The sequence below is a fragment of the Podarcis liolepis genome, assembly GCF_965112155.1.
Source record: "Podarcis liolepis genome assembly, chromosome: 8".
Classification (NCBI taxonomy): Eukaryota; Metazoa; Chordata; class Lepidosauria; order Squamata; family Lacertidae; genus Podarcis; species Podarcis liolepis.
In genome coordinates this window covers 64,698,708-64,711,380 of record NC_139560.1, presented here as the reverse complement: position 1 = coordinate 64,711,380, position 12,673 = coordinate 64,698,708, and the positions used below count along the sequence as shown (strand labels likewise).

At 42.3% G+C, this 12,673-nt stretch overlaps 1 protein-coding gene across 1 annotated transcript in view; it reads right to left on the bottom strand.

The window, feature by feature from the left end:
* The window catches only part of LYRM4 (LYR motif containing 4), a 58,599-nt gene that overhangs the window by 40,699 nt on the left and 5,227 nt on the right, over window positions 1–12,673 (bottom strand). The window contains exon 2 of the mRNA XM_083519816.1: window positions 12,035–12,155. Coding sequence (XP_083375942.1) covers window positions 12,035–12,155 — 121 coding nt within the window. The remainder of the gene's footprint in view (window positions 1–12,034; window positions 12,156–12,673) is intronic.

The following is a 12,673-nucleotide window of genomic DNA, read 5'->3' as shown; positions in this document are numbered from 1 at the left end:
AAAAAAAAACCAACCACTAGAAGCAAATACTTATATGATCTCACCTTACACCTCAAATGCAAGGTTGTTTGGCAGGGGCGCTTCATTTTGCCAAGCTATTGTTGAGTCAAGCAACATACAGGCATGTGTAAACCATTCTATGGTTTTCAACCAGTGCAGTATTCGCACTGGTGCCGATTCTCTTCAAAAGTGTATCAATGAACCTAAAATCTATCCATTTTAATGGGCCTTCGAGTACCACTAAGGTGGTATCACCCATTAGTCATGAGTCAAAATAAACTTTTTACAAGTTAAAAAGAGCTTTAAAAAACCAACCTGAGGTGCACATGAGTAATAATAAGCATAACCACAGTAAAAAAAATGTGTGGGATAAGAGGTCTCAAAGTCAAATTGACTTTGGAACCATAGAAGACAGCCTAATATTCAGAGAGAGGAAAGCAGAACTTCAGTCATTCCACTATTATTATTTCTAGTGGTGCTTTCTGTTTCCTGTAGAAAGAGTGCATGGAAGCGCCGCTGTCAAAAAACATGTCCACGTTTTAAATGGGATAAAAGAGGCAGGAGGGAATGTGGTATTAAGGGCAGCAAGATTTTCAACATCAGGAGGACTGATGAGGCAAGGGCTGGAGAAAGAACGAAGGAAGCGAGGGTTGGAAGAAGGAAGGGTGGCTGTGGAGAGAAATAAAAGCACAGCGGCTGGCAATTCTGTGCACTGGTATTACCAGCCTGCTGAGAGCAATTACAATAGCACAGACAGCTTGCTTTATTGCAACCTTATTGAATTAACTTTGAGGGGCAGGAGGAAGAGGGAAATAACCCGAGTGATTCAGCAGGGAATTTATTAGAAAATTTTAATGCCAACTTAAATTTGATCCTAAGGCCTCAATATTAAAGGTCATCTCCATTACTGTACTACTGGAAACCCTCTGCTCCCACGTTCCTCCCTTGCCTTCCCCTTGTTTTCTTTTCTATAAAAAAGCCCCACACACAATAAAATAAGTCAGAGCTCTTGCTTAAAGCTCCTTGGCATTTTTATCCGAGAGCAGCAAATATCTCCATCTTCGTCTGAAGACATTATAGACGGCCTTATCGCCTATAAGCTTCTAAATAGCTTCTTAAACAAAACAATCACAAACAAAATAGCAACATGCGCTACAAACAAATGGTTATTTCAAATAGTAAACAAAGCTTAGGAGAGCCACACAAAAAGTTAGGGAAAATTAACTAGACCATTACATACATTCTGTATTTCAGTAAGGAAACACCAGGGAAAGGGAATGAAAGCTATGGGATGTTTTAGTAGGATAAAAGGTGGAAGAAGAAACTCCCCCTTCTTAATGTGTGACAGGTGAGTAATCTTTATTTGTGCAGTGCCATCAATATGCACCATGCTTTATTCGTTTAAACATTTACAGAGTTTTCCAAGCAAAAAAAGAGAGGTCCCCAACCTCCAAACTATTATGATCAGCACCCCCTTTCTAAAAACCTATTATCTGGTCTTGCCAACCCTGTACTTGTCACCTGCTCCACTGATGAATGTACAAATATCACTGCAAACAGTGTTAGAAACTGGGATGGGAACGTTAGGAGCCAAATGGCTCCTGGGACCTGGGTTGTGGGCGCCAAAACAGAATGTCTGGTCGCCACGAGGGGGGGGGCAGGGGTTTGCCAACACTTTCTATTTATTATTATGATAAGCATGAGCTAATAGGCAATTCACTTAAGAGACCCATTGTTAATATCACATTTTTTGCAGAAAGTGTTGAAATCTGTTTAATTTGGTGTTTACAATAAAAATATTGGTACCATACTTTAGTTTTCAAAACATGCTACTCTTTATTGTTAAACTCCTTAACATATATACTTCAAGGCTTGAGTAATCCTTGAGCCAGGTACAAAAAAGGCACTCAAGACTTTTTGAGGTGCTTGCAAGTGGAGAATCTTTAGGTGCAAAATATGCCTGGTGCCCTGCTAATTTCGAACCCTGATTGCAAGCGAGACTGTGTACACACAGCCTGTGGCTGCATTCAAGCATCTGTTGACTGGGGTAGTAAGAAACATCTTATATTAGAAAGGAAATATAATGCGCATTTTTAAAATAAAGAAATGCAATTAATCCTGGATGGAGGGTGGAGTATGGCTCCCACTTTTAAAACTCCTAAACCATTATCTACCCACTGAAAAAGAAATGCAGTTGTGCCACAATTTACTTGCTAACATTGCAAGATCTTTTGAGGTGGTGCAGGGGCAGAAGTTTCCAGTTCAAAGAGATGGAGGCACAGCGCTCAGCATTCCTATTTAAAGGATCTTAATTTCAGTAGAAGGTAGTCCATCTCTTAGCAGCCTGATTTTTGTGTGTGTGTGTTTGTCACTAGTGAATACTTATTGATGGCTATTACTCTCTTTCTGCTTCTGTTGGTATTCCTCTGGGATGCTAAATCAATTTTGTGCTTTTAAAAATTGACATCAATAATGTGTTTACATTTGCCAATACTTCTTAATTGTCAAGCTATAACGGTGGAACTCCAATAATAAATCTTGTCAACAGATAACTTCAGATGCTAGAATTTTAAGTGTTTCCTCTTCTGAGCAATTTGATAGGTTGAGAATTGCTCCTGAGTGAACCACAGGGTAAAAAGAAGGAGAGACAGGGTGGAGGAGTAATTCTTGGTTGCATAAAATACAGAAGCAGGCCTAGGGCAGACATAACACTCCAGGTCTCCTAATCGTTTCCAACCTTCATCTGTGCTCTGGGTTAAGGTCCCTGTGCTTTCTATTTTCATTGGAAGGAAAGGCCTCATTCACATCAAATGGAAATTTCCAAATCAAGGGTTCCAAATCAGGACCACAGTAGAAGGAAAGGATGAAAAGTTCTCCAAAGCACCATCAGGGTATTGATTTAGTTTTGGCCCCCTGTGCCTGCTGGTTACTTAAAAACACACACAAAAAAACCACCCTCATTCACAAACTGAATTTACAATTCCTGTCTAGTGAGTCCAGGTATGAACCCAAATATATAGGTTAATGTCACCTGCAAGGTCACATCTCTAGCAAGTCTGTAGCAAACAAGCTCAAGGATAGGGGAGGGGTATACCTCTCCTCGAGAGGAAATGAGTTAAGGTGCCTGGGCTGAGAGGGTAAAACAAGAACCCGCTTGAAATGCCAGGAAAGGGACTTGTGACAGGTAAGCAAAGGAAGAATAAGATGGGTCTGTATGCTGTTCATTGGACAAGCATCAATTTTGCAGGAAGGTTATCCTGATGCAGGTCCAGGAAGGAGCAGGGACCAACCATGAACAAGCAAAGCAGAGAAGGGAGAAAAGCTGATAAACTAAGCAACAAGCTCAAGATATTAACTGGGATAAGGTGGCTGAGTGGTTCCAGGGGTTGAAGAGTCCCAGTTTAGAGGCAGAAAAGTCCAGGTTTGAATCTGCTCTGTGTCACTCGTCTCAAAACTCACATGCCCATACCCAAAGCTTAATTATTCGCACTGAAAATACTTTATCACAAAACGTATGGTAGAGAATTCAAGTCAGAATCCCTATTTCGATCCCATATCCTAGTAAAGGTGTAATATTTAAGCAAATGTTGATCTTTAAGCCTTTCTTAGAAACCGATGTCTGCCAGAGCTCTGAATTGTTTGAGATTACCCCATTCATTTGTTTTGGAAATTTTTCTATTCCTTGTCTCCTGCACTAGAGATAGGTCACGATACTTTCCAAGTCGTTTTCAAGAGCACATTAGTCAATCTGAAATGTTACGAAGGCATAGATGAGAACAGTTAGATCTCTGTTGTCTAACAACAGGTGCAAGCACTCCTGGTCATAGCCATTGGCACTATAGTCCTGGATCCAGTAGAATCTCTGGACAACAAATCTCTTCCTAAGAGTCCATGCCAATCCCATCAACCATATATAAAGATGACCTCTCTCCATCAATAATAGCTGCATCTTGTTGGGATTCAGTTTCAACTGGTTCAGCCTCTACCGCTTAATACAGTCTTTCAGACACTGACTTAACACTAAGGCATCAGTTCCTAGCTACTTACTGAAATAAATATATAACTGGATGTCATCAGCATAGTGATATCCCCCAAAAGTCTAGATTTAAGAACATTCAGTTACAATTCAAGCAGATTTTAGCCATCAGGTTGGCATCTGTCAGTCATAATGGAACTGAAAAAGTGTGCATGCATAATGAATATTAGAGACCCAGGTGAATTTCCAATCAAACGGCACTTGTGCAAAGTTTTAAGTTTTAAACAGAGTTAAGTAGGCAATATTGTTCTGAATAACCCAGTTACTGCCAAGTCTGCTTGGGAATTGTACTTAATTAATTATACGTTCAGGTGAATGAGTAAAACAAAGTAAGAATAAAAAGCGTAGGGTGAAAGTAACTGCTATCCTTGTAGTCTTGCCGTGATGCAAAAAGGAAGTGTCCATGTATTGTACATGAAGAATTCTACACTCCTTTAAAACATCTATGATCAAACATCAAAGTGAAAAGCAAGTAGAACTTACTGTGCTGGGTGGTGATGCTAAAATTATTTGTGCTAAACACACAGACATTTCATTGTCTACGTACTGCCTCTATTTCAATGTTGTAGTGTTTTACTGACATTATGGGCTGTATTCAACTACGCCCTAGTCAGAGAAGACCCACCGAAATTAATAAAGCTAAGTTAGTCTTGTCTATTCACTTCAACGAGTTTATCCTTAGACTAGCGTCAATTACCGCCCTATGAATTTAATCTATAATTTTAATGTTGCAGCCTGCCCTGTATATTGTGATTGCAACAGAAGGGTGATATGGAATTACTGAAAAAGAATAAAGGTTACAAGGAAAAACAATACAGAGAAACTCACTAAATGAGTGGATTAGTTTGCCTTAAAAAACCCCCACACACATCTGTTTCCCTAGCGGGGAAGCCAAAAGAAAGCGAACACCCTCATTAGCACCTTCAAGAATACCTGTACAAAATTATTCACAATACTGGGTAAATAAGGGTGGTAAGCACACCTCTTGAATGTGAAGGCTTCCTCGCCTGCTATGCTGGGTTGTTGGGCATGCCTTTCCTAATTGCCATTATATAATAAAGCAGTGTTACATAACCTTGTAATTTGGATGCAAGAACAGAGGAACTCTGCCAGCCAGCACTGTTATGCTCAAATCGTAAAAGCAGATGCTTTTCCAACTAGAAGAGTTTGGAAAAATCATTTTCTGCAGTACAGACTGCTAAGGACCTCATTTTCAAAATGGAAGTGTATAGCTAAATTATGGATTTTTGCTGTCACAAATATAGTTGTGGCTGCCCACCTCTAAAAGGGGCTTAGGCAAATCTGTGGTGTCTAAAGAGTGTCAATGGCTATTACCCATAATGGGCACATTCTATGTCTCCTGTTGCTTCTGAATACCAGTTGCAAGGAAAAGTGCTGTTGTGCTCGTGTTCTTCACATAGGCATTTGGTGGTCTGTGAAAACAGGATCCTGGATTAGATGGGCCTTTGGTCTGATCCAGAATGTCCTTTTGATGTTCTTTCATTCTTGAGAATGAAGTGGACTTTCAAGCAAGCTTGTCTCCAGCACGTTTCAGTAGATATTTGTCTGGGCCAGGAGGAACAGAACCATGGAAGGGATGTAGTAGACCACCCGGTTTAACCCACTGCTCAAGAAACAGTGTCTTATTAGTTTATCCCTTGCCATTCACCTGCTTTACATGGGTGGTCTCTGGTCCTGCAACTTGCTTTGTTAACAGACACAGCTGATAAACACTTAAGTGTTCCTCTGGTGGCTGCAAATTTGGCAGATATTATATTTTTTAATCTCAGAATATTTGAAGGATGGTTATAGTCTAACACATGAGAAGCCAATGTGCAGTGCTGGTGACACAAGCAAAACAGGCAGGGAGGGGGTTGTGCCATTCCTGCACAGGAGTAAGATGACCTGTGTGTGTCTGCCTACAACAAAAAGTCAGGCCTGCACCTCTTATGCTTTTGCTTGCTTCCAAGCTCAGTAGGTGAGAGCCAAAACCACGGCAAGGTACAGGGGGATGAATATGCACTCTAGCACATTGGTCTTCAACTGGTGTGTCAGGACCCACTAGAAAGTTCCAGCCCAGTCTAAGCTGGCCTGCAACAGCAGCACTACCAGCATGCAAATATATGGCTTTTAAAAAGATAAAGGTAAAGGGACCCCTGACCGTTAAGTCCAGATGCGAACAACTCTGGCGCTGCGGCGCTCATCTCACTTTACTGGCAGAGGGACAGCTTCCAGGTCATGTGGCCAGCATGACTAAGCCGCTTCTGGTGATACAGAGCAACGCGCGGAAATGCAAATTACTTTCCCGCTGGAGCGGTACCTATTTATCTACTTGCACTTTGATGTGCTTTCAAACTGCTAGGTTGGCAGGAGCAGGGACCAAACGGGAGCTCACCCCCATCGTGGGGATTCGAACCGCTGACCTTCTGATCAGCAAGCCCTAGGCTCTGTGGTTTAGACCACAGTGCCACCTGCATCCCAGCCTTTAGAGATACAGGCATTCAAATTCATGTTTGGGTTAAAGGTCTAAAAAGGTTTAAGACTACTGCTTTAGAGCACACTTGAGGTTTCACTGCCACACAATGAGCCATCAAGTCCTGTCAGAAGAAAGTGTTTACATCTTTTGTTTAAGTGCCTTACTTCTCACAAGGAGAATACACGCACTGCTCTTACAACATTATATTATATGGCCTCATTCATACACACTGGAAAATCAAGACTGGAAGATGCACAAAAGCTATCATTACTGATTCTCTAACCAGCTAGAACTTAAAAGCAATGCAAACTTTGTTCCAAGAAACTACATAGATGTCTGCTAGAAGTTAAGAAAGTCGCTTGTTGGTCTGCAGAAGAATCTTTTGCCTAAAGCACAGTTCTCTCAAGTTTGGATTACTTGGAATGGAACAGAAAAGCTGCAATGTGCCTCAGAGCTCTTGTTTTACTGAAGGGCACTTCAAAAGAAATATGTCGCTTTGAAAACTTCAGATAGGTGCTGTACCCTTCAAATTGCCTGGGAAATCCAAAATAATACCTTTTTAAATGGCCAGTTAGACAACTAATTCTTGAGAGATTAAACCTAAGAGCTTGGCTTCTCAAAAGTGCTGCTCTTTGGTTCTCAGCTATGGATTCACCAAACTTCCTTCAAACAATGCATTGCCAGATTTTTCCATCAAAAGTTCTAACTCTATGCTTACATTCTGCACTATTGAAGACTATCCCAATCTTGATTTCAAATGAGAAGCGAACAAAGTCAAAATCTTGGTTGACAGTAACAAAGTCAAACAAAGTCAAAATTTTGGTTGTAGCAGTTAGGCAGAAGAAGAAGAGTTTGGATCTGATATCCTGCTTTATCACTACCCAAAGGAATCTCAAAGCGGCTAACATTATCTTTTCCCTTCCTCCCCCACAACAAACACTCCGTGAGGTGAGTGGGGCTGAGAGACTTCAAAGAAGTGTGACTGGCCCAAGGTCACCCAGCAGCTGCATGTGGAGGAGCGGGGAATCGAACCCGGTTCACCAGATTATAAGTCTACCGCTGTTAACCACTACACCACACTGGCATGTCAGATTAAGACCTGGGAGACCAGCGTTCGAATCCACACACTGCTAAGTTTGCTGGGTGATCCTGGATAAAGTGGAGGGAGGATCATATTTATCACCTGGAACCTTAGGTCTGATGCAAACATAATAAGAACTAAAAATACACTGGCCACATTTTTAACCATAAAAAGCCCAACCACTCACTTCTGCATGAGCAAAGGCACCAGGTGTATTTTGCACCTGGGTATCGGCCACTTGCAACCAAGTGAAGATGCCCAGGCGCCAGGACAGCGTCTGACGTCTCCACCAGATGGAGGCGCATCTTGGCTCTTTTTACACACTAGCAACACATCCTGTAGAATTCCACCCATTATATTTTATCTGCACAATTAGAATGAATTTCAGGAACCAAAAACTTGTATTGGAAAATGCGACTTTCAAGCTGTCTGGCCCCCAAATGACAACTAGGCATTCCGTTTTGAAGACTGCAACCCTGGTTTAAGGAGCCTTTTTGGTGCTTAGCTTATATATCTGAGTTTCTAACACTGGACTGGGGATGGGAGTCACATGCCTGTGATATACAGGGTCAGAGGCAAAATGAAATGTCAATTTTACTTTTGAAGAGTAGGTTTGCTTCTACACCCACACCCACCTCTCTATCTCTACCCAGGGAAGCTAGGAGCATTATCAGAATTCAATGAAGAAGAGGAGGAGGAGGAGGAGTTTAGATTTGATATCCCGCTTTAGGGTAGTGCCCTAAGGAGTCTCAAAGCAGCTAACAATCTCCTTTCCCTTCCTCCCTCACAACAAACACTCAGTGAGGTGAGTGAGGCTGAGAGACTTCAGAGAAGTGTGACTGGCCCAAGGTCACCCAGCAGCTGCATGTGGAGGAGCGGGGAAGCGAACCTGGTTCACCAGATTACGAGTCCAACACTCTTAACCACTACACCACACTGGCTCTCCACTCCACTCAGGCAAAGCTGCCTAAAGAGGCTGTAAAGCATGGGTGGCAAGATGTGTGGTGCAGAAGGGTGTGTGAGCTAGCGAGAGTCTAGCCGGAGAGACCTGGGGAACCACATCTGGCCCCTGCCTGAGGTTCCCCATACCAGCATGAAGACTGTTGCCACATTGATGGTTCATGTAGCTCAGTAGTACTACATTCTCTCTGGCAGCAGCTCTTCAAGATCTCAGGCTGAGGTCTGGGATCTTGTTGCCCAGGATCCTTTCTAACTAGAGACCGCTCAACTTGTCCTGGAATCTTATGAATGCAAGACATGTGCTATAGCCTTTCACATGAATACTATGGATTTACCATTTGGGCCTAAATAAAACTTTAACTATGCTCTTGGGGAGAAACAGGCAGGAAACACCATTTTTAGGCTGTAACCCTGTGTACCCTTATCTCAGAGTAAGCCCCACTGAAGACAGTGGGACTGACTCCCGAGTAAATGTGCATAAACGTGCACAGGATTGGAATGTCAGTTACTTTTCTATAGAATATCTGCTCTGCTTTCATAGACATTTTCAAATAAAAACCAATAACCTGGAAAATATAAAAAAGACACCAGTAGACAAAAAGGCACTTTTATGCTTTTTAGTTATAGAAAGCTCCTCTTGTAAAATTCAGTCAAATCCCATGAATGTCATGGAACAAAATGACTATAATCCGTCACGTTTCCACAATCCCCTCCGGGCTGATTCAACTAGTTATTTATGAACCTGAGATGCCAATGGTCACTTTGATGACTAAACCATAAATTAGCATGTAAAGAGAATATAAATTTGATTTCACAGAAGCAACAAATTGCAAGGCAGCGAGGATATTATTTAATTTCTATCGACATGTCACTGGGAAAAAAGTCAGCAAAAGGAGATGTGCTACATCTTAATAAACCTGCAAACTGCATAATACATCTAATATTTGATTTGCTCCACTGCCTTGGTTATAAAACTCTGCACATAATACGGGTCTTAGGTTTAAGATTTCAAAAAGCCCTAGTTCATGACAACACTTGTTCACTATTTGAATTATTTCTTTATAACACACATAAAAAATAAACATTACACTTGAAAAATAATGAGAATACTCTTATAATTGTTCCTCTGGAATATATAATTGCATGTAGAAAATAGAACAGTATCAATATAGGTTTAGACATGGTGAAAAAATCTATATTTATCCTTATTAACAAGTGTGCTTAGAGACAGTGAGAGCATTTTGCTTGCTTATTATGGTTATATATGATGGTTATATAAAAACAGTTGTATAAGGTGATTTTTTATACCATCTAGACCAGGGGTCTGCAACCTTTAAGACAAAAAGAGCCACTTGGACCCGTTTCCAAAGAAAAAACAACAACTGGGAGCCGCAAAACCATTGCGACATTTAAAACAAATATATCTCCGGAGCCACGATCTGACAGCGGGCGGGAAGGTGACGTCAGGACGGTGCGTGACTAACGCACGCACCGCCCCCATGCAACGTCACAGCCAGTACAGCGCCCACCACAGTGAGGAGTGTCGGGGCGCACAATGCGCCTCCTCCCCTCGCTAGTATCTGCCCCGGAGCCGCAGCAAAGATGTAAAAGAGCCACATGCGGCTCCGGAGCCGCGGGTTGCAGACCCCTGATCTAGACACTACTTAAAACATTTCTGACTCCATAAACCACTGTCACATTCAGGAATCATAGAACTGCAGAGCAGGAAGGGACCCTGGGGATCATCTAGTCCAAGCTTCCTCAACCTTGGCCCTCCAGATGTTTTTGGCCTACAACTCCCATGATCCCAGGACCAGTGGTCAGGGATGATGGGAATTGTAGTCTCAAAACATCTGGAGGGTTGAGGTTGAGGAAGCCTGATAATGCAGGAATATGCAGCTCTCCCATATGGGAATCAAACCTGTAACCCTGGTGTTGTCAGCACCAATGTAGGCTGCAATACGAGATACACTTACTACAGAGAACACAGTCCCGTTGAAAACAGCAGGACTTGCATGTATGTGTATTACATTTCCCCTGATATGAAATCCAGCACAGCCAGACAGTGGTGGGGAAATGTGGTTTCCTTGCAACAGAAGTGCAAACATGATGAAAGATCTAAGGAAGATGAACAACAAATGAGTAATGTGTGCATCATTCGTGTTAAAAACATACTGTGTACACAGCCTCTTGCTAAAAGCGAGCTGTTTCTCTGTATGTGTATCTAAACACATTAAGGCTTCAGTCTATATATACTGATTTGGAAAATCCTGAATCAGTTGAGGCTGTACAATTCCATCTTTTGACTGATGTCCAATTGGCTGTGGCCTTTCAGATGTTTCTGAACTTCAACTCCCGCCATTCCCAGCCAGCATGGCTAATCATCAGGGAATATGGGAGTTGCCATCTTTCAACATGTGAAGGACTAGAAGTTAGCCACCCCTCTACTAAAGAAAAATAAAGATGCAGCTGCTGGAATATGTGAAATTATTACAGAAGCAATGATACTTTCTCCAGTGACCAGTGGGAAAACTGCTGAGTGGGAGACTGCAGGTCATGTGGAGGAACCCAGGTTACCTCTAGTTAAAGAATCCAAGGTAGCAGGGCTGGGAGAAGCCTCCATACATCACCTTGGAAAGTCACTGTCAACTTTTTTAATAAGTCCATTTGCATACCAGCTTTCCTCTAAGGAGTTCAAGGTGGCCTACGTGGTTAACCCCCCCCCCCCATTTCATCATCACAAACATACCAAAGCACCTTCAGATAATCATTTCTTCAAAGGCATCAACGAAAGAAAAAACACCGCCTTGCATATGTACACACCGAGGAAGTCTAAAACAGGATATATTGCTCACCACGGCGAGACAGTTGGCACATTATAACACCAATCCTGGCCTGACTGCACTGGGTGCCAATTAGTATCTGGTCCCATTTCAAAGTGCTGGTTTTAACATACAAAGCCCTAAATGGCTCAGGATTGCAAAACCTGGAATGCCCTGCCCCATATGAGCCAACCCAGACCCTGTGATCATCATCTGAACCTCCTTCTTCGTGTGCACTCTCCACAAGAGGTCTGGAGGGTGGCAACACAACAGTGGGCCTTTTCTGTGGTGGCTCCCCATTTGTGGAACGATGCTCTCCTCAGGAAGACTCATTATATATGTTTAGGTCCCATGCAGAAACTCTCCTCTATAACCAGGCCTCTAACTATCTGTGGCCTCTTCAAAGTGCATGGGATGTTTTTAATGTATTTTACCCTTCTTTTGGTTTTAATGTATCTATGTGGGGTTTTTGCTTTGTTTTGTTGGTTGGTTGTAAGCTGCCTTGGGCAAGATAAAGCAACTAACAAAATAAATAAATAAAACTAATTATAATAATTTTCACCAACTGTTAGTACATTCAGCAGAGCCGTGTAACAGATTTGGAAGGAGACAGCAACATTTCTGCAATTTAATTAAACTGGTAAGAAAAACATGCTTACCTGTCGGTGTATCATTTCCAGACTAGCTTTTGCTTTGTTCATTAGTGTTTCTATTTCTTCTGAATCCTTTATGTTTTTGTTTTCTCTGAAAGCATCCCTTATTCTTCTGATGGCGTATGTCCTAAGAAACGTTAGAGATGAAAAATGAGTGTCCACATGATTGCCAAAATTGTGAAAGACAAGCTGTAAAACAACTATCACGATGCAGAGGACCAAGAGTTTGAGGAATATAGAAATATGCTGAGTATAACAATCGTGCATTTATACAGTGCTTCGGAAGGACGCGGGTGGTGCTGTGGCCTAAACCACTGAGCCTCTTAGGCTTGCTGATTGGAAGGTCATTGGTTCAAATCTCTGAGACGGGGTAAGCTCCCATTGCTCTGTCCCAGCTCCTGCCAACCTAGCAGTTCGAAAGCATGCCAGTGCAAATAGATAAATAGGTACCGCTGCAGCAGGAAGGTAAATGGCGTTTCCGTGCGCTCTGGCACTCCTCACGGTCCTCCGTGCACCAGAAGCAGTTTAGTCATGCTAGCCACATGACCCGGAAAAACTGTCTGCGGACAAACGCCAGCTCCCTCGGCCTGAAAGCGAGATTAGAGCCGCAACCCCACAGTTGCCTTTGACTGGACTTAACCATCC